Raw genomic sequence first — 19,511 nt, forward strand, 5'->3', positions numbered from 1 at the left:
TGAGCTATGTATATATAGGATCTAATTTTACTTTTGATGTTAATCAATAAAAATATTAATTATTCAAAAGAGTTTAAAATTGAGCTGATTTTGCGTACTAGAATATCTTTTATTTGTAACAAATTATGCTAATTTAAATTATTTAGTTTAATATTGAACATTAAATAATGTGAAAAATTTTGCAAAAAAAAAAAGAATAGTTAGTGAACGATTACTTTGTTATATATTTCAAAAAATATATATATATATATATATATATATAATAATAATTAAAAATATAAATTTAATTTACAAAAATAGATTTTCAAACTAATGACTTTCTTAGATTATCGAAATAACAATCTAGATTTTGTCGATTGTTTTGTTAAATGATATTTTTTTAAAAACCAAAAATATTAATTTAAATATGTAAATTAAATAATTTTTTTTTTTAGTTTTCCATCTCGTTCAGTCTGTTCATCTCCTATTTTATGGTTGAACAATTTTCAGCCAAAAAGTGTTATTTTCCAGCTACAAGGTGAGACCCACTAAATTTGGGTTGAAAACATATTTAACTTAAATGGTGAGATTTTGGCTGAACAAGGTTGAAAACTACGTTCAACTCATTCAACCAGGTTGAAAAGTACAACCATTTGCAGCCTAAAAGTGAACCTAAGTATTTTTCTTTTATGATCTTTTGTGTCCTGAAATCTTTTAATCACAATTTCTTTTATAATAATATTAAATACATATTTTCGATAAAACAAACTAAACAATCATTCAAAAATTAACATATCTTTACGATTTTCATGGCTAAAAAATATCTCTTAAAGCGACATGCAAAATCAAAACCAGCTTCAAAAATATATAAAAACCAACCGATATGACATATGTTTTTGTGTTTCCACCAACAATCGAGCAACATCTCCTAGATTCTTAAAATTAGAAAATCTTTTATCATTTCAAACATTATCAATGTAACTTTCTATACTTCTTGCTCAAGAGACAAAAGTTATCTTCCTTTCCTTTTTTTTTTAAATTCTATTTGGTTTGAAAAATATTAATAATTAGGTTAAAATGATGGGTATTGTTTCCAATTTAAAACAAATAAAACAGTTAATATGATACACTTTGTTTCATTATGCATGATGGGCCTTCGATGTCACAATAAAATTAGGGAGGTCAAATTACTGAAATATTATATATTAAACTTTATTTAACCTTAAATTTAAATATACCAAAACTCATACTATACTATTAAGTATTAACTATACTATTAAAGGAAATTCTAAAATTTGACAAGATCAGCTGACCACTCTTTACTCTAAGTGGGTCCGCCGTTGGTAGACAATCCGTAAAAACCATAAAATCATATTTATGTAAATTCTAACTTGTTTAATTAAATGATCAACCGACATTTAAATTTCTTTTAGCAAATTAAATGCTTAGAATGTTTTATTTTTTTTGTTGAAAAATATATTCATTATGGAATACTAATATTAAATAGATTTTTTGGAAACTAATTTAAAGTATGATGTAAGCTAATTTTGATACACAACAACTTTAAAGATCTTATATAACAATATAGAAAATGCCTTTCAAGAGAGATATTCTATATTTTGATAATATTGTTTCTTTTTATGAGTAAAACATTGAGATATTTTAGTTTCAAAGGAAGGTAGGAATTGATTGTAAAGATAATTTAGGGATATTTTGTTAAATTTAAAAATTTTCTAAGAAAAAAAATTGATTTAGGAAACATAAATTTGAATTCGTAGAGATATTTTTGGAATCATTTGTTGGATAAGGAAAATTTTGTTAAATGAAAAATTTTATATTAAAAAAAACCAAAATTAATTCAGGAAAGTAGAAATCAATTTAGTAGAGCTATTTTAGGAATCAATTTTGTTTATGTGATTTTATTGTCATATTTTAATTATTATTGTTAATAATTTTATAGGAATTAACTTGTAAATTAGTATAATACTAGATTAGGACCCGCGGTACACCGCGGAGCAAAATTATTTATAATTAAAATATTAAAATTATAAATTGTATTTGTTTGTTAAATATGTTATAATTATATAATCATAGTTAAATAAACCATATAATATCGCAATAAAATTTATTTTTTATAGAAAATTTATTTAAATTTAATTACATATGTCTATTCTCTGTAGGGGTGTCAAAATAGGTAACCCGACCCGACCTGACCCATATCCACATGGGTTCGAGACTTTTGTGGGCGGGTTCAACCCGACCCATTTCTTATAATGGGTTGAATTTATATACCCAAACCCAATAATATAGAACCCAATGGTTAAATGGGTTATATGGGTTATCCATATATAAATAAATTAATTAATATTAAATCCATAATATATTATGTAAAATAGAATTATAAAACCAATCCAATTTTTCAAGCTTAAGAAAATAATATCTAGATATTAAAATAGAAACGCTTAACATTTAGTTTAGATATTTTACATAAATTAATTGTTAAAAGAAAATATTTTACATATTATATATGTATATATATCTCATTTTTGTTTTTTCGATTAACCCATGGGTAACCCATAACCCTAATGGGCTTACCCCGATAAACCCATGAACCCGTTGGACGAATCCATCAAAACCCATTTATTTATATGGGTTTAAAAACTTAACCTATACCCGTTAAAATAATAGACAAACAGGGTAAACCCATGAGTTTCTACCCATATTGATACCCCTAATTCTCTGATACTGACAGTGTTAACAAAATAATGAAATGATGTTTTACCTGTGTAACACCGAATTACTGATATTTTTTAATTTATATAAATATCGATAAAATCTGTCCCGCTATATAACTCTGTCCGGAGATATTTTAACTCACACTATATCATCTTAATTTTTAATATTTATTGTGTATATGTGGTATAATATTTATCATATTTAACTTTTAAAAAGTTTTAAATATTTTTTATATTTAAACTTTTAAAAATCTTTAAAATAAAGAACCGGAATAAACCAAATAAAAGTTTAAAGTTTGAATGCCTGATAAATCAAGGGTCTACTCATTTGTATTCAGAATCATTTTGGCAATTGAGAATATCATTAATGTCATAGTTATTTCAATGTAATTTTCCGGAAATTTTGTCTACAAATTAATTTTCCAGAAATTTTGTCTAGATTATTAGCAAAAGAGTATATTTTCGCGGGTCTTATGAAATTTTGGACATCGTTTTATCTACAACCTAAATAAACGAAGGCCCTTAAATTATAAATTATCAATAGACCCATAAAATACTAAGAAGTCCATATAAAATTGCTATAGGGACAGAATTAATTGCATTAGTAGTATTAATTGAAAAACTTTCCTTATTAGTATTTTTGAGCAAAAACTGCTGCAAAAATACTAGTATAAATAAAATTTAGATTGCCAAATATACTTAAAAAAGTTAATATAAATACCTAAGTTATAAACTCTCAGTTTTATTTATTTATTTCGCTCTCTCTCTCTTAGTTACATATACAAATTTAATTATGCATGCAAATATCTATATATATAAAGTTACATTTTCCTCTCCAGCCACCTCATCCACTTATTCTGTATAATTTGGCTTAATTTTCGATACATATCCAATAACCATTTTCTTCTCTTTCGGGCCTAATCTCTTTTCTCAGGCCCAATTTATTATGGATACATTTTTTATTTGCCCTTGAAATCAAACCCTTCCCCACGACACTCCTCTCTGCCGTCCTCCGATCTGTGACCTCAAGCGTCCCTACCCTTCTTCATTCTTTGATTCCGTTTCACTTAATGCATTGATTTTAAAGTAATGTTCTTCACTCCTCCACACCCTTTCACTGCCTTCTTTGTCTTCAATCTACATAGTAACAGTTTCATGTATAACGGGATTTCATGCCGTTCAATGCTCTCTCTTACTTGAAGACCCACTACTCTTTCTTCAATTGGCGTAAGTTTCACTCCTATATAATGTTCTTTCCTCCGATTTCATGCTTCTAAGATTTTACTTTCTCTTTCACTTTTCTCCTAACTAACATGAATTCCACTATTGTTTCATTCGCAAATTTCAAAGCTTGCCATCTTCACCAACAGATCGTCGGAAGAATGCTTCATCACTGGCCTGCCCTCAACGTCAAAAAAAGGAGGCCAACTCATGGGCATAGACTTTCTACTCATTGATGAGAAGGTACGAACCATGCCAATTTCCCTCTTCATGTAATTAGGTGAACCACCTGTCACTTTAACAACACGATCATGGTTTGGTGTTGCTTGTGACTTACCTGATTGAGAAGAAACAGTAGTTGGTTTAAGTTATATTGTTCGAGAAAGTGCAACTCATTCCGGAATGTAAGTGTCTAACTTAAACAAAACATCCACTCCTATTTCTTTTGCATCCTCCAATTGGTGATTCATTTTCTTTATATTTTCTATCCTTCATAATAGATTAACTTCTCACAATAGATTTCTATATCTATTTTATGATGATTAGGTTTCTGATCTTTTTTCCCAGATTTAAAAACCTCGACTGATGGTTTCAGTTTGGTTTATCAATCACTTACGTAGCCAAAAACACCAGGTAGCTGCTCTTTCTTAAGAACATATAGTAAAGTTTTGTATTTGGAGAACTTTTATTAAAGTTTAGTATTATCTTCGTTTGATATGGATATAGTCTGACGCATGTGGAATATGTCCAATCTATAAAAACTTATGTTGCTTATCTAAACCTTTTTATATGTAGTAAATTTGTTGATTTCTTGCAGGTGAAAAGCTTTGGATGAGGAGAAAAAACCAGAGATCTACATACGGAGACTCCTCCAATAGCTAAAATCATAGGTACGACTTACATTAGGAAGAGTGATTTTGTTGGGCTTTTCCTATGTCGGTCAAACACTTTTTCCTTCGTTAGTTAAACCATTTTTAGTGTTTATTTAACTGTTCGTAAGTACTCTTATTAATAATGTGCTTCATTGATATATGGGGTTAAACTAATTGAGCTACATATCATGATTTGATTATTTTCTATACTTTTGTTTGCGTTTTTCATTTAGGAAGTTAAGAAAAAGAAACGTCACTGCAAAAGAATTTGAAAGTTATAAATGCTAAGCTTCCACAACAACGTCAACAACGTAACTGCCTCAAATTAAGGTTAGTCTAATAGACATTCTCTTATTCAATACTCTGATATAATTTGTAAGACTGTCATGGCAATTAAATACAAATCTGATCAGTTTTAAATTTTATTTTTGTCAAAGGTATAGAACTTACACTTTTGTATATTAGATACTTTATAAACTTCCTGCTATTGCATGATTAGAACGTAAATACGTACTACATTGAACATAGTATATCCTCACTATACATATTTCTCAAGAATCCCAAAGTATCATCCATTGAAGATGCATTGACAGGAGGAAATACAACACCATGAAGTCTAAGCTGATGATGATCAATTCGTTTGTCACATAAAGAGACGAAGAATGTGAGGGAGGTGGTGCCTTAGTGCAAGAGTGGAGAGAATGAAAGTGTTGTTGGCAGAAATTGGTCAGGTATTTTTTGTGTGAGCATCGTTTATGTAAAGAACATTGTTTTGATAAGTTATGTTTGTAGTTTGGTCGGAAAAAACAGTTAAAGTAGAGGCCAAAGTTATGTTTTCGCTTAGATTGTTGCACCTCCAATGCAAATAATGTAAATGGGTATGTATATGGGTGTGTATGTGTCCATAATCCATTGCATATAGTAAGTGGAAAAGCTTAAGTGATTGGCATGAATTCTGCCGCGTAATCTTTTGTGTGCTCTACCAGTTCTAGATACAAAATCAAATCAACTTTTACTTTGATGGAAAATGATTGACAAGTAACAAACATGCTTATCTATAAATTATCCCGTGAAAACATGTATTACTGACTAATTGTTGTCATGAAGGATAGATAATAGCATTTCAGGCCGACAAATAATAGTTTTATTGTACAAAGTTAAGATTTCATACTTAAAAATCTCATCATAATGATGCATGTTACTTATACTTTTAGTTCATTCACAGTACTATCCAAAGAAAATAAAACATGAATTTGCTGCCATTTCTTATCATGAAAAAAATATCTTCACTCTGTACATAAGCTTATAAAGAATATTTTCTTACTAACATCTAGAATAAATATAGACATCAAGATTAACAATTCAGAAACTCAGCTAAGTAATATCATTAACAAAAGTAAAAGAAAATATTCAAACTACATTTGATATTGTTCAAAAAAAATCTACAAAACAAAATAGCTACAGAAAAAATTATTAACACTTTAGCATTGTCTTATAAATTTTAAAAATTAATCTGCGCGTAGCACGACATATCCGCGAGAAAAAAATTCAGTGTTCTGTTTCGATACAATGGATGATTGAAAACAAAATACGACCATCAAAACAGCTACAAGCCTTCTACTGTCCCGTAGATCGAAAGATTGATTATCACCTTTCCGTTCACCAAGAGATATACGGGAAAGAAGAAAACACCCAATTACAAAAAAACGTGCCACTTTAAAAAAAGGTACTACATTCTCAAATCAACTAAATTCCAATTTTCACCCAATAGACCCCAAGATTTAAAGGCCTAAAGAGATAATTGGGCCCAATTAATTTCAAACAAAATTAACACAACAAACACCCAAATGTGAGTAATTTAAAGACCTTTTTAAAAAATAACAAACTCAGTAACTATGTAACACAATCACAAAACCATCGACAAAAACCCTTCACACAAATTTATTAAATAACTACCCAAAAAACAAACAAGGAACTACAAGTCTACAACCATGTATAGAAAAATGAAAAAAACTATCAAACAAACAAACAGATGACGAAAAAAACTAAAATATGTACCAAAAACAATTAGAGCCACAAATCAGCTTATACTATACAATCTAAACTTATGAAATTAAAATAACTCTAAAACAAAACCAAATTTGTAATGAAAGAAAACTAATTTAACATTTATTTTTAAAACTTCTCCCTAGAATGTATTTAATGCAAAAAACGCGTTGAAAAGAAAAACCAATATCACCCTATAAAAAACAACTAAAACAAACCAAACAACCAGAAAAAAAAGTCAAAAAGAAAGAAATTTATATAACAAATATATAATATCAAAAAGAAACCGAAAAAACACCTTAATCTACTCCAAACACTAGATTAAGCGCGAAGCGAGAAATTGAGCCCGAGTGAAACAAAGAAAAATAGCCCAAAAAAAAGAAATGTAAGTTATTGATTTTATTTATTTTTCTTAATAAAATCCACAACCTTTTTCACTCCAAACACTAAAACACTGAGAAAAAAACTACTCCAACAGTTTACAAAATACATATGAAAATATTAAAAAACAATACAACCACAAAATAACAAATAATAATAAATTAATCACAACTAACAACTACAGCCAAACAACAACTTCAACTATACAATGTTAACTTCTAATTATAATTTTTTTAAAAAGCATTAAAAATGCACAAGATGATCTCAATTTTTATAAAATAAACAGCAAACTAAATTATACTTACTGCAAAACCTATTTTTATAAAAAAAGATCTAACAAAACAACATAAGCAACCAAAATCAAATACAAAAACAAACGTAAAGATGAATTTAAGTAACCAGAAAAATAATACACACAACTAAACTCGAAATACACCTTAATCTAACTAGCGCGCGTAGCGCGGATCAATTGCTAGTACTAAATATAGTTTGATTTTGACCTTCTCTTTCTTTTTTCTGAAAAAGAGTTCCGGTTTGATTTTGACCTTCTCTTTCTTTTTTCTGAAAAAGAGTTCCGATGGAGATGTAATTGATTGTATCAACCAACCTTCCATCACCCACTCCTTCGAGACCATGTTATTCAGGTTTCATCACCCACTCCTCCGAGACCATGTTATTCAGGTTTTTGTTAACTCAATTTTTTTTGTTTATTCTTCTAAAATAAGTTTCTTTAAGTTATATTATTTTTGTTTAAAATAAAGTATGCAGGAATAATATCCCACAAACAGGAAAACAAACTTGGCAAGTATGGCATGACACCAAAGAAGAATGTCCGGCAGTGACGGTTCCCGTACGTCCAAGAAACATCATCCAACAGCTCCAAACGTGCATGAGGTCGCCAACATCTAAAATACAAAAATTAGGCCGAAAAGTTTAATAGCCCATTGTGAATGATTTTATTACTCTTTTGGGTTTACAATCTAAAAATTAATTATACAGATATATATATGATAGACCTTTCTCAACATCTACTACATCAGTGTTATATAACATCTACGAAATAAAGTAGAATTATAATGCAGATGTCAAAAATACTAATATCGGTTGTATGATAAACAGTATGCGATTGGGTATCTGATGAACCATGTCTTTATTATTATAATTTTACTTAAGTTTTGCTTCAATTATATTTATGTTTTGCTTAAATTTTGATTTTTTTTTACTTTGTAAACTTGGAGATAACTGGTGTTACAACACAAACATGTTTTTTTATATATAAAAACTTATAATATAGTAGTAATAACAAATATAGTTTTATTTATTTTGAAAATGTATTTTTATTTGAGAAAGTGTTCTTCTAATATTGCAATTGTTTGGTAAATTTACATACCATGTTTTTGAATTTGAAATGTATATTTTGTATGGAAGTTATTAAATCGAAAAATCGAGTGATAAATGGAAATAAACAAAATATTATGTAAAATACACATGGTTGTGTAATTATTTTGTTTTTGAAATTATATGTTATTAACTAGTAGTCATGATATAATAAATAAATAAATAAAATATTTCGTTCTTAGCGTAAAATCAAAATGTTTCCAAACGTAAATCTTTAGATAAATATTTAAAACAAATATAAATATACTATCATAGACTGATAGACACATCTAAAAAGAATAACATCATGTAATATACACTAATGATACTCCAGATAAGGATGTTGGTTGTTGGTTCTGATTTTATCCCTTAGTTGTTTATTTAATAAATTTTGAAAGATTGGAACGTTTAATAATAGACTACTTAAGATATCAATTAATTTGTAAAAATAATTATAACCAATATAATGGAAAAGTTGCCAAAAAAATATGTTAAAAAGCCTATAGATAGTCAAAATTATCCACAAAAAAAAAAAAAAAAAAAAATCTAAGAAGATAGATTTGCTAAAATAACAAAATAGAGATCTTTTAAATGTCCAAATAAAACCAAGGGATATTATAATATCAAGATCTAAATAAAATGTGCTTTTTCCTAATATAAAATAGTTTTGGGTCGAGCCCAATATTGACCCAATAAGGGTCGGCTCAAAGAGAAGGCGAAAAGAGAGGTTTCGGAGCTCTGTGGCAGTGTGTCGGGTTTTTTTGAGTATTCGAGCTTCTCTCTCCTCCGTGATCAATCTCCGTGAATCGCAACTCTCTCTCTCTCTATGGCTGATCTCGATGTTCCTCAGAGTAAGTCTAGAGACCTCGACAAGCTTCTTCTCCGTCATGGGAATCTCGTTGACCCCGGCTTCTTTCCCGGACCCCAGGTTTAACGCCTTTTTAATTCTCAATCGCTTCTTCGCTTTTTTTTTTTCTATGGGTTTTCCTGAGCTTAGTTTTCGTTTTGGGGTATACAGCTGAGGGATGACATAAGAGAGTTTGTGAAAATCCTTGTGGTTGGTGCGGGCGGATTGGGTTGTGAGCTTCTCAAGGACTTGGCTCTTTCAGGTTTTCGTAATCTCGATGTGATTGATATGGACCGTATCGAGGTTACTAATCTCAATCGCCAGTTCCTATTCAGGCAAGTTTGTTTTTGACTTGTGTGTGTGTGGTATTTATCAGTAAGATTTGTGAAATTGTTAGTGGGAATTGATGATAGTTGCACGAATTGTTTGGGTTGATAATGTTGGTCTTCTTTGTATAGACTTGAAGACGTGGGAAAGCCTAAGGCAGAGGTAGCAGCAAAGCGTGTCATGGAGAGAGTGAGTGGGGTTGAGATTGTGCCGCATTTTTCACGTATTGAAGACAAGGAGGTTGAGTTTTATAACGATTTTAACATCATTGCCCTTGGTCTTGATTCTATCGAAGCTCGGAAATACATCAATGGGATAGCTTGTGGGTTTCTTGGTATGGATATTCTTAAAACGTTTAACTGTCAACCCAAACTCTCGTATTTATAAGTTCTCTGCCTGATCATGTGCTTGTAAAATGTGTGTAGAGTATAATGACGATGATACTCCAGTAAGAGACACAATCAAGCCGATGGTAGATGGGGGAACTGAAGGTTTCAAGGGTCATGCTAGAGTTATAATGCCTGGAGTTACACCCTGTTTTGAGTGCACTATTTGGCTTTTCCCACCTCAAGTGAAGTTTCCTTTGTGTACTCTTGCTGAAACCCCTAGGAATGCTGCTCATTGCATTGAATATGCTCATCTAATTAAGTGGGATGAGGTATGTGTGTAGTCTCTTTGAAAGAGACTCTTCTTTCCATGCGAATATATGTTTTTGGGTTTAGTCATGGTGAAGTCGATTCTTCCTGCAGGTTCATAAAGGAAAATCCTTTGATCCTGATGTGCCAGAACATATGAAGTGGGTCTATGATGAGGTTAGTCATTCTTTTGCTTGTTTATGCTATGGATTTTAATTTGGGATTTATTTCATGCCATTATCTTTACAGGCTATCAGGAGAGCTGAGCTTTTTGGAATTCCGGGTGTCACATACTCTCTCACACAAGTATGTAACCATTCTCACTTTCTCTGTCTGTTTACTTTCTAAAGTTTTCCAGTCACCGGCTGAAGTATGCACAATGAAATCCATATGCTATCTGTTCTCATGAAGAAATAATCAGAGGAGGATTGTTTTATTATATAGGGTGTGGTTAAAAACATAATACCGGCGATTGCTTCCACCAACGCGATTATATCAGCAGCTTGTGCGCTAGAAACCTTGAAGATTGTATCTGCATGCAGCAAAACGCTTACAAACTATCTGACGTATGTTTTTTTTTTCCTTTCTTTCTGCCTTACTTGCTAGTGTTTGGAGTACAGCTTTTCTACTTAAAGTTTAATATAGGAATTTGCAAAGAATTTAATGTTATCCTCAAGCAATTTTTTTCATTTTCACAAAGGTATAACGGTGGAGAGGGTCTTTACACTAAAGTGACAGACTTCCCGAGGCTCGACGACTGTCTTGTATGTGGTCCGGGCATTCTGATTGAGCTGGACACCTCAATCACATTATCGAAGGTCCGTCCTCTCGCTTTATCATCTCATTGTCTCTTTACCGATTATCCTTGCTTTTCTTACCCATTGATTGCTTCTTTCATGCTAAATTATCTTCTCTGCTGCTATCTCCATTGATACTGTCATCCCTGCGTAGATGCTTGGCTGTTATTTTGTTTGGTCTTCTCGCCTTTTCCATGCTTTTCTGCCCTTTCTATCTTAATTTACTCGTGCCAAAGTATGAGCTTTGTTTGTCTATTCAAATTCCTCGGCTCAGTTCTTTACCATTTGTTCATGTTTTATTTTTCTTCTAGTTCATTGAGATGCTTGAAGACCATCCGAAGCTCCTTTTGTCAAAAGCAAGTGTTACATACGGCGAAAGCAATCTCTACATGCAGGCGCCTCCGGTTCTTGAAGAGATGCTCAGAGAAAACCTAAGCAAGCCGCTCTATGACCTCATGGGAAGAGTCCAGAAGGATACTATCCATGTATCTGGGACATCTCTCAAGGACAAAGAGAGACAGTCTATCCAAACAAAGCTAAGGGTTGTTTTTAAAGGAGCCGATGTTGTTACAGACATGGATACAGCCATTGGAGCATAAAACCCGACAGAGAAACCCTTTGATGCCAAAGCTTAGATCCATTGAGAGATTATTGGGCAGGTTGACTTGTCCGGTTCTTATTTTGGTCCTTTTTTTTGTTTGTTTGTCGTTTATAGCTATGATAGCAGACTTTTACTGCGTGATGGAGAAAGAAAAAAAGTTACTCCAAACAGATCGGTTCATATGATTGTTCTTAACCTCGAAGATGTGACCTTCCGGACTAAAAACAGTTTAGAGCCGTTAAAAAGTTGATCTTGTGTCTTCGAATTTAACATTAACCGAAATGTTTTATTTTAACCAGTCGTTACAAAGAACAAACGTCACTCGTAACGACAAGACAATAGATTGCGCGCCCCTTGGTGCACTCATTCATGGCTTATACTTGTTGTATATATTTCTTTTGGTTCAAACTTATCTTTTTCATTTATCTTCTTCAGTTTGTGGCTATACTTGCTTGCACCTTTCTTTTCATATGATCTCAAGAGACTTTAAGCTACTCTTTTGAAACGTAGTATGGGTGAGGAGATAAGGTTGTTCTACGACCTCTTTTGTTCATTTATCCACCTTTGAAAGGTCAACAGTTCCGAACATGCAAATTAAATAAGCAAAAAGACCAACAAGATGAATAAACATCATATTTTTTATACATCAAGCTTCATTTGAGAAATCGTTTTTAATGAACTATCAAGTAGGATTGGTGTATGACCCTACTTCACTCAAACACTATCCCCAAACCATATCACATCAAATGAGTTAAGATTTTCTCTCTCTCTCTCTCTCTCTCTCTCTCTCTCTCTCTCTCTCTCTCTCTCTCTCTCTCTCTCTCTCTCTCTCTCTCTCTCTCTCCCTCTCTCTCCGAAATCCAAATTGATCATTGTCCATTTCCTCAATTGCCAACCACAGACTGTCTTCGGATGTGGCTGTTCTATGATCTTATAGCCATAACAAAGATTTCCTTAGGCCCTATTATAGATAGTGTTTCTTTTTTTTGCCAGTATCATGATAAGTAATGTAAACCAAGTGTAACTAAATGAGTATTAAATTGGTTCAGTTCGATTATTCAGATTTTGTTGATAACCTATTAGTAGTAGTAATTTGGTAAATCTATCAAGTTTATGGTCAAATATGAGAAGTTTAGTGTTAAAAGGTAATAAAAACAGAGTGAATATGGGTTGTGTTGTGTATGAGCTTTGATTCTATCTTTTTAAAAATGTAACAACTGGATAACATCAATACACAACCTCCTCCTTCTGTCCTTCATGTTGTGTTGAGTGGGGACTTAGCCAGATTAGATTTACATTGTTAGAAAAATCTCTTTCTTTTCTCTGGACCCACTCTCCCACCCACATGCTCTTCTCTCTCTCCTTCTCTCTCTCTCTAAATGCCAACTCTGTCTTGCCTATTTATCTGACTCTTTCAACATTCCCTCGAACTCCACTTGAAGCAAACCAAAACTAAATTACAAGACTTTGTTTCTACAGAACAAGCAAAGTCTTGAGACACTTGGAAACTAAGATATACATGGCTATGGAGTTAGAGCTTGATGATGATGTCTTCTTTGCAGACATAAGCAAACAGATCTCTCTTCTCATCACGGATGAAGATGAACAGCTAAACCCTGTTTCTCTTTCCTCCTCCTCCCCCTCTCTCTCATTCCAGGTTTGTTCCTCTGTCCATACATACACCGTTTCCTCTCTATATGCATCTTTCTCCCTCTCTAACTGTGTTTCTTGAAAATTTTGTGGGAACAGGGTCTGTTCAGAGGAGGTTACCAAACGGCTCCGTATATGTATCATCAAGAACAGAGCAAAGGGACTGGTGTGTTCATCCCTAAATCTTCTCAGCCAAGAAGAAGACCTCATCATTATCAGAAGCAAGGTAAGTATAGTTCCTTCAAAGCCAAGCAACAACAAAACAGACAAGAGTACTATCAGCAGAATCATGAGAACGCAAGAAGTACTCTCACCACTCACAACAACAACAACAAGAGAAACATGAACACTAGTGTTCATGCTTCTATCCCGAGAAGAACCTACGGAGATGCATCATCTATCTACACTTGATTAAATTTTAACAGATATTCTGAAAGATTCATGATTATGTGTGATCAATTCTTAATAGTTAAATTAGATGCATAAGATTGATTTGTTTTGTAAATCAGCGAATAAATAAAGGATTGTATAAGGAAGGTCTTGGAGATATGTTCCAAGTTTGTTCTTGCTTTCTTATAATTATTGTAACTCTTTCTTTGTTCATCATTTTAGGGATTGACTGACTTTATTTTTTTTTTCCAGTTTGTAATCTTTTAAGGATTGAATTAAAATTATATAAATGTGAATTTTCTTGGTTGATTACAACAAGATTTCTATAGGAATGTGTAAAGACAAGCCCCATGTGAAACTAGCAAATGTTCCATGTCTCTCTCTCTCTCTCTCCAATCAATCAATGTCTATGGGACATCACAGACGAGTTTGCCACACTGTCTGAATAAAAAAAGAAGAAGTCAGATCTACTACGAAGTCCAAAAGACTGTCACAAGCTCACACACCTTCTGTCTTTTGCCACTCACATGCCCATCTCTCTCTTTCTTTTTTCTTTTCCTCTATGCCATTATTAAAAAAAATCCTCCTTATTCTTTTAGTATTTCTATTTAGAGTAAAATAATATGATGATGAAGCTTTCCATAAAAAATCACTTCTTTTTCATAATATATCACATATTCACATTAATTCTTTCTTTCTTAAGTAATTTACAAAGAAAAAAAAGCATGCAAATACATAGCTGAAATTTTTTTCATAAGTTTCTAGTTATTTATTCATATGCATCCCTCTCTCCCTCTCTCTAAGATGTCCTTTATCTACATGTAAATTTAATAACAAGTTAACAACCAAATCTCAACACAAATATTACATACAAAAAAATTGTATCCGATGGAGATTCAGATTCCTCTAAAACATTTTGTTGTTTATTGCTATAAAAATATTCATTTTTATATTTAAATTACAGTTGGCGGTGGAAATAATACAATAAAATAATTGTCGTTAATTTAGTTAAGTAATAGTAGTAAGACTAGATTAAGATCCGTGCTAGAGCACGGATTGAAATTCATTTTATTTATATTATAATTTTTATATAAAATATAATTTATGTGATTGTTTTTAATAGTTTTTTTTTGATAAACATTATGCAATAAAATCATATGCTAAATATGAAAGCTTAGAAAAAGACACTTATTTTGTAAGTTTTATATTGTTAATGATTCTAGATAAGCACCCGTGCTATAATACTGGTTAAATTTATATTGTTAATGATTGATTACAGATTTAACTTGTAACCAATCAATCTATCAATTTTGTAATCTATTTTTTGTTAATGTTGTGATCTATCGATAAAATCTGTGAAAAATAAATTTGTAATATTGTGTTTAAAAAAATTTGGAAACAACGTGATATATGACTAAAATTTTCCAAAAATACAGTTTGGAATATTCATGATTTTATTTGTTACCATTAATATATTAATCATCAATTTGGAATATACCTAATACTTATGTGTAACCAATTAATATTAATATATGGATTAATCTATAACATATCTATAACCTACTTGTAACCATTTGTAACTATTTATTAAAAATATAAAGTCTACAAAAACTAGGTTGTGTACTGCCCTTTTATTAAAAATGGGATGTAAGATCGGTCATAAGAGAGTTTTTAATTCTATTGTAAATACTCATTAGTTAATTTTAATTAGATTTGTTATGACTTATGAGTCACTTAATCATCTTCGATTAGTGTGAAGTGAAGGGCGTTACAATGGCGGCAATATATTCTCTCTTCCTCTTCTTCTTCATCATCACTCTTCTCATCATCTTAGCTTTGATCGTAAGGCCAATATCCGTCAAGATCCCAATAAAATCTCGCCACGTCTTCATCACCGGTGGATCAAGCGGCATAGGTCTAGCTCTCGCTCACCGTGCCGCCGCCGAGGGAGCTCGAGTCTCGATCCTCGCCCGCTCAACCGATAAGCTCGACGAGGCCAAACGATCCGTCCAGCTAGCCACCGGCATCGAGGTCGCCACTTTCTCTGCCGACGTCCGCGATTTCGACGCAGTCTCGAAGGCGGTTGATGAATCGGGGCCGATCGATGTGTTAATAGTGAATCAAGGCGTGTTTATTGGGAAGGAGCTTGAGAAACAGAGTCACGAGGAGGTTAAGTTGATGATTGATGTGAATTTAGTTGGGAGCTTCAATGTGATTATTGCGGCTTTGCCTGCCATGAAAGCTAGTAGAGAAGGTCGTGGTCCTGCCTCCATTTCTCTTGTCTCCTCTCAAGCCGGTCAGGTTCGCCTCGATTCATAGTCTCCTAGTTACTCTTGATTAGTCGTGTGAAGCCAGCCCTTGTGATAGTTTGTGCATTTTCTTGGATAGACTTTGTGATGTATAGTGTGGTTTATTATATTTTCAGGCAGGTATCTACGGTTACACTGCATATTCAGCGAGCAAGTTTGGGCTTTAGGGATTAGCACAAGCGTTGCAGCAAGAAGTTATTTCTGATGACATTCATGTGACTCTCTTGTTTCCTCCTGACACTGATACACCCAAGTTTCAAGAAGGTAAGATAATCCAGAAATATTTTACATCATAGATAAAGAAGTATAGAGCATGAAACACTTAAGCTAGGATCGTGGATTGTCATTTAGGCGTCTCATTATAGTGATCAGATGACTCAGTTGACTTCTAGATTAGTTGCACTTCCAGTCCAAACGGTTCAGTAAAAATAGTCTTTGTTTTTCTCTTTAAAAATAAAATATTTGCTCCTCCTTGTGTGATTTCTTATCTTGGTGACAATTGATTACTGCTCTGCGTTCTTTTCAAATAAAAAATTCAGATCCATTTTAAGAAATTTTGCTTGTTTTGGCTTTCAGAACAGAAGAAGAGGCCGGAGCTCACTTCCATCATCGCCGCATCTTCTGGTTCAATGAAAACCAAAGAAGTAGCCAAGATATGTCTCGATGGTATCAAAGCAGGAAAATCCACAGTGACATGCCATTTCATCAGCTTCTTACTATCTATTGCTAGCGCCGGCATGTCCCCTCAGAGATCGCCTTGGCTGGCTTTCATTGAAATTATGTTTTGTGGCTTAATTAGACTCGTTAGCTTGGTTGTCCAGTGGCAATGGTACAGAACCATAGAAAAGTGGAGCACAAAAAAAAAAATAAGTAGAAGCAAATAGTAAAGTTATAGCTTAGGTCATCAAACTATATGTATGTTTTTGGTATGAACCACTAATGTATATGAATCAGGCTTTTGTACAGTAAACAGGTTCATTTTTGTAATTCCCACTTAGGTGTTGACTGGTTCTCCCGCTACCTCCCGCAAACACTGCGTTTGCGGGTGGTAGCGGTTGCTAGCGATTGGAACCAATCACACAAATCGCTCCCAGTCGCTCCAAATCGCTTCCAACCGCTTCAAACCACTGAATTCCAAAAGCTGCCTCCTACAAGCGTTTGCGGTTGCGGGCGATTGCGATTGAAATTTTTTTTTTTTTTTTTAAACTTAAAAGGAATCAATGATAATGAAATTTTTTTTTGTTATATCTTCTATCTATCCATTTTACTCATTAAGGATGGGAGAAAATGAAGTACAAATATGATTGTAGAGATTATAAAATAAACAATTAGAATTAAATAATATTCCAATTAATAATAACCCGAAAAAATTGATGTAAATTTAATGGCACATCGCACATAAGTTCAAAAAAATCTAAATAAATATAATATTTCATCAGAAATTTAAGAAAATAAGATTATTTGTAAAAAATATTAAACCAAATCACCAGTGACTCTTCTCAACTCTCACTTGACCATTCCTACCGATGAAACTATTGAGCCACGATCTAAGAGAAAAGAGAAACGATCTACGATCTAAAGCATATGTTTTGTAATTTATCAAATTATTTGATTAAATTTTTAGTGAAAAGCCAAATGCATAAAGGAATAAGTATTTAAATATAAAATTTATTTGTTTTTTGAATAATTATTTTAGTATTTGTTTTAATAAAATTTAATTATAAATCAAGTTTAATAAAAAAAATGGGTGTTTTTAAAATTTATATATTATATATCACATTTATTATGTTCCAACCGCTATCGCACCCGCTGATCAACCAATCGTAAACCTTCCGCAAACGCACCAATTTTAAACCGCTAAACCAGTCGTTCAAAACGCTTAATAACGCTTGAAACCGCAATCGCCCGCTTCCGCAATCTCCCGCAACCGCAACTGCAACCGCAGCGTTTAAACCAGTCAGATCCTTAGACTTTTGTGTTCGCAATTATATCAACACTATCAGAAAATAAGCATATTACTTACAAATGAATTTATATAATTTTATTTTATATTAAAATTAAAACAAAAATCATTTATTTTTATTTTTTAATCTAAAACCCTTTTTTTTGACAACTTACTTTCAGATTTTTTCTCTTTCAGAGCTCAACAATGGCGTCACAGATTCTCTTTGTTCTTTATCTCGCTCTATTCCCTAAGAGCATCTCCAACAATAGCTTTTATTTTAAAGGGTGCATACCTTTGAAATAAGGGTTTGAGGGCCACTTACTCTAATGATTACTAATTTTTTTTATATATTTACATTATAGTTCACAATATTACCAATTATCTGTTATAATGATTAAAACTTTTATATATAAATATAAAATACACAATTAAAAATTATATCAAAAAAATACAAGCTCTTATATGAGAAAACAAAATAATATTAATTTTAAAAAAACATAAAAGAAAATTACCTGTAAAAGTATAATAGTACTCAATATAACTATTTTCATAGTGCTCCCATATATGATTAATTATTGCATTATTGTTGTAAAAAAATATTTCGTAAATGATATATCTTTTAAATATCAATACTTTCAATTTTAATTTAGTATGTTTAAATTTATATAGATATATTTCTAACAATTGAATTAAATAGAATTATTTGTAAAATATATATTACAAGGACTAAATGAAATTTGTAAAACAATTTGAGGGTCTCAATAGTGCACCCTCAAATTTGAAGGGTCACTATTCAAACCATTAAAATTTGAAAGTTTAAGGGTTTGTTGGAATTCAAAAACCCTTCAAATTTGAAGGTTTGAAGATTTGTTGGAGATGCTCTAAAGCCTCAACCTTTCATCCTTCCCTCTTCTCAACACTAAGCCCTAGTTTCTTTCACTCTACTTCCGCAAAGAGAGCTCTCAAATCCTCCTCAGATTTGCGAATTATTAACATCCAAAGAAACAGTGCCAATGAAACAGCTGCTTTGACTCTAGGTCAAATCTGCCAAGGTTTTGTTCCGGAGCATATTTTGCACAGGCAAGCTTTCGTTTCACTTGCTTTTGATTTAAAAAGTACTAAAAAATCGAAACTTTATTGGTTATATTTTTGAAAAAATGGTGCAGAATGGAGGAGATAGGGTTAACATCTCCACCAGAGGTTCCGCTTACTGCGATTCCCACATCCAAAAATTCAATACCACCAGCTAATTCGGCACCGACACCGCTCACACCGACTCCAAAAGCGCCTACAGCCTTCTCGGCTCCAACAGCGCCTACAGCCTTCTCGGCACCACCAGCAGAAACACTCACGGACCCCTTCTGGAATGCCTGCGACTCGCCAACGCCCTCTACCGTTA

At 32.2% G+C, this 19,511-nt stretch overlaps 3 protein-coding genes across 5 annotated transcripts; all 3 read left to right on the plus strand.

Annotated features, from left to right (window-relative positions):
* Positions 1-9,228: 9,228 nt before the first annotated feature.
* On the plus strand, positions 9,229-12,063 carry LOC104770273 (NEDD8-activating enzyme E1 catalytic subunit). The gene is made up of 9 exons (XM_010494670.3): positions 9,229-9,539; positions 9,630-9,793; positions 9,917-10,119; positions 10,211-10,443; positions 10,535-10,597; positions 10,670-10,726; positions 10,865-10,986; positions 11,121-11,238; positions 11,529-12,063. The coding sequence occupies exons 1-9, from the start codon at positions 9,438-9,440 to the stop codon at positions 11,814-11,816; spliced, it is 1,350 nt and encodes a 449-aa protein (XP_010492972.1). The 5' UTR covers positions 9,229-9,437; the 3' UTR covers positions 11,817-12,063.
* A 489-nt stretch (positions 12,064-12,552) lies between these two features.
* Positions 12,553-14,173, plus strand: LOC104770275 (uncharacterized). Its single transcript, XM_010494671.3, has 2 exons — positions 12,553-13,475; positions 13,568-14,173. The coding sequence occupies exons 1-2, from the start codon at positions 13,338-13,340 to the stop codon at positions 13,877-13,879; spliced, it is 450 nt and encodes a 149-aa protein (XP_010492973.1). The 5' UTR covers positions 12,553-13,337; the 3' UTR covers positions 13,880-14,173.
* Positions 14,174-15,557: 1,384 nt separating this feature from the next.
* LOC104770278 (3-dehydrosphinganine reductase TSC10B) lies at positions 15,558-17,154 on the plus strand. 3 transcript variants are annotated; one of them, XM_019242080.2, is made up of 3 exons: positions 15,558-16,154; positions 16,284-16,431; positions 16,744-17,154. In XM_019242080.2, exons 1-2 carry the CDS (start codon positions 15,632-15,634, stop codon positions 16,370-16,372), a joined length of 612 nt encoding a protein of 203 aa, XP_019097625.1. In that variant the 5' UTR covers positions 15,558-15,631; the 3' UTR covers positions 16,373-16,431; positions 16,744-17,154. The 3 variants fall into 3 exon arrangements, with proteins under 3 accessions (XP_019097625.1, XP_019097627.1, XP_019097626.1); XM_019242082.2 differs by having other exon boundaries at positions 15,574-16,159; XM_019242081.2 differs by having other exon boundaries at positions 15,587-16,159; positions 16,288-16,431.
* Positions 17,155-19,511: the final 2,357 nt, after the last annotated feature.

The sequence above is a fragment of the Camelina sativa genome, chromosome 20 (assembly GCF_030686135.1).
Source record: "Camelina sativa cultivar CO46 ecotype springtype chromosome 20, ASM3068613v1".
NCBI classification, from domain to species: domain Eukaryota; kingdom Viridiplantae; phylum Streptophyta; class Magnoliopsida; order Brassicales; family Brassicaceae; genus Camelina; species Camelina sativa.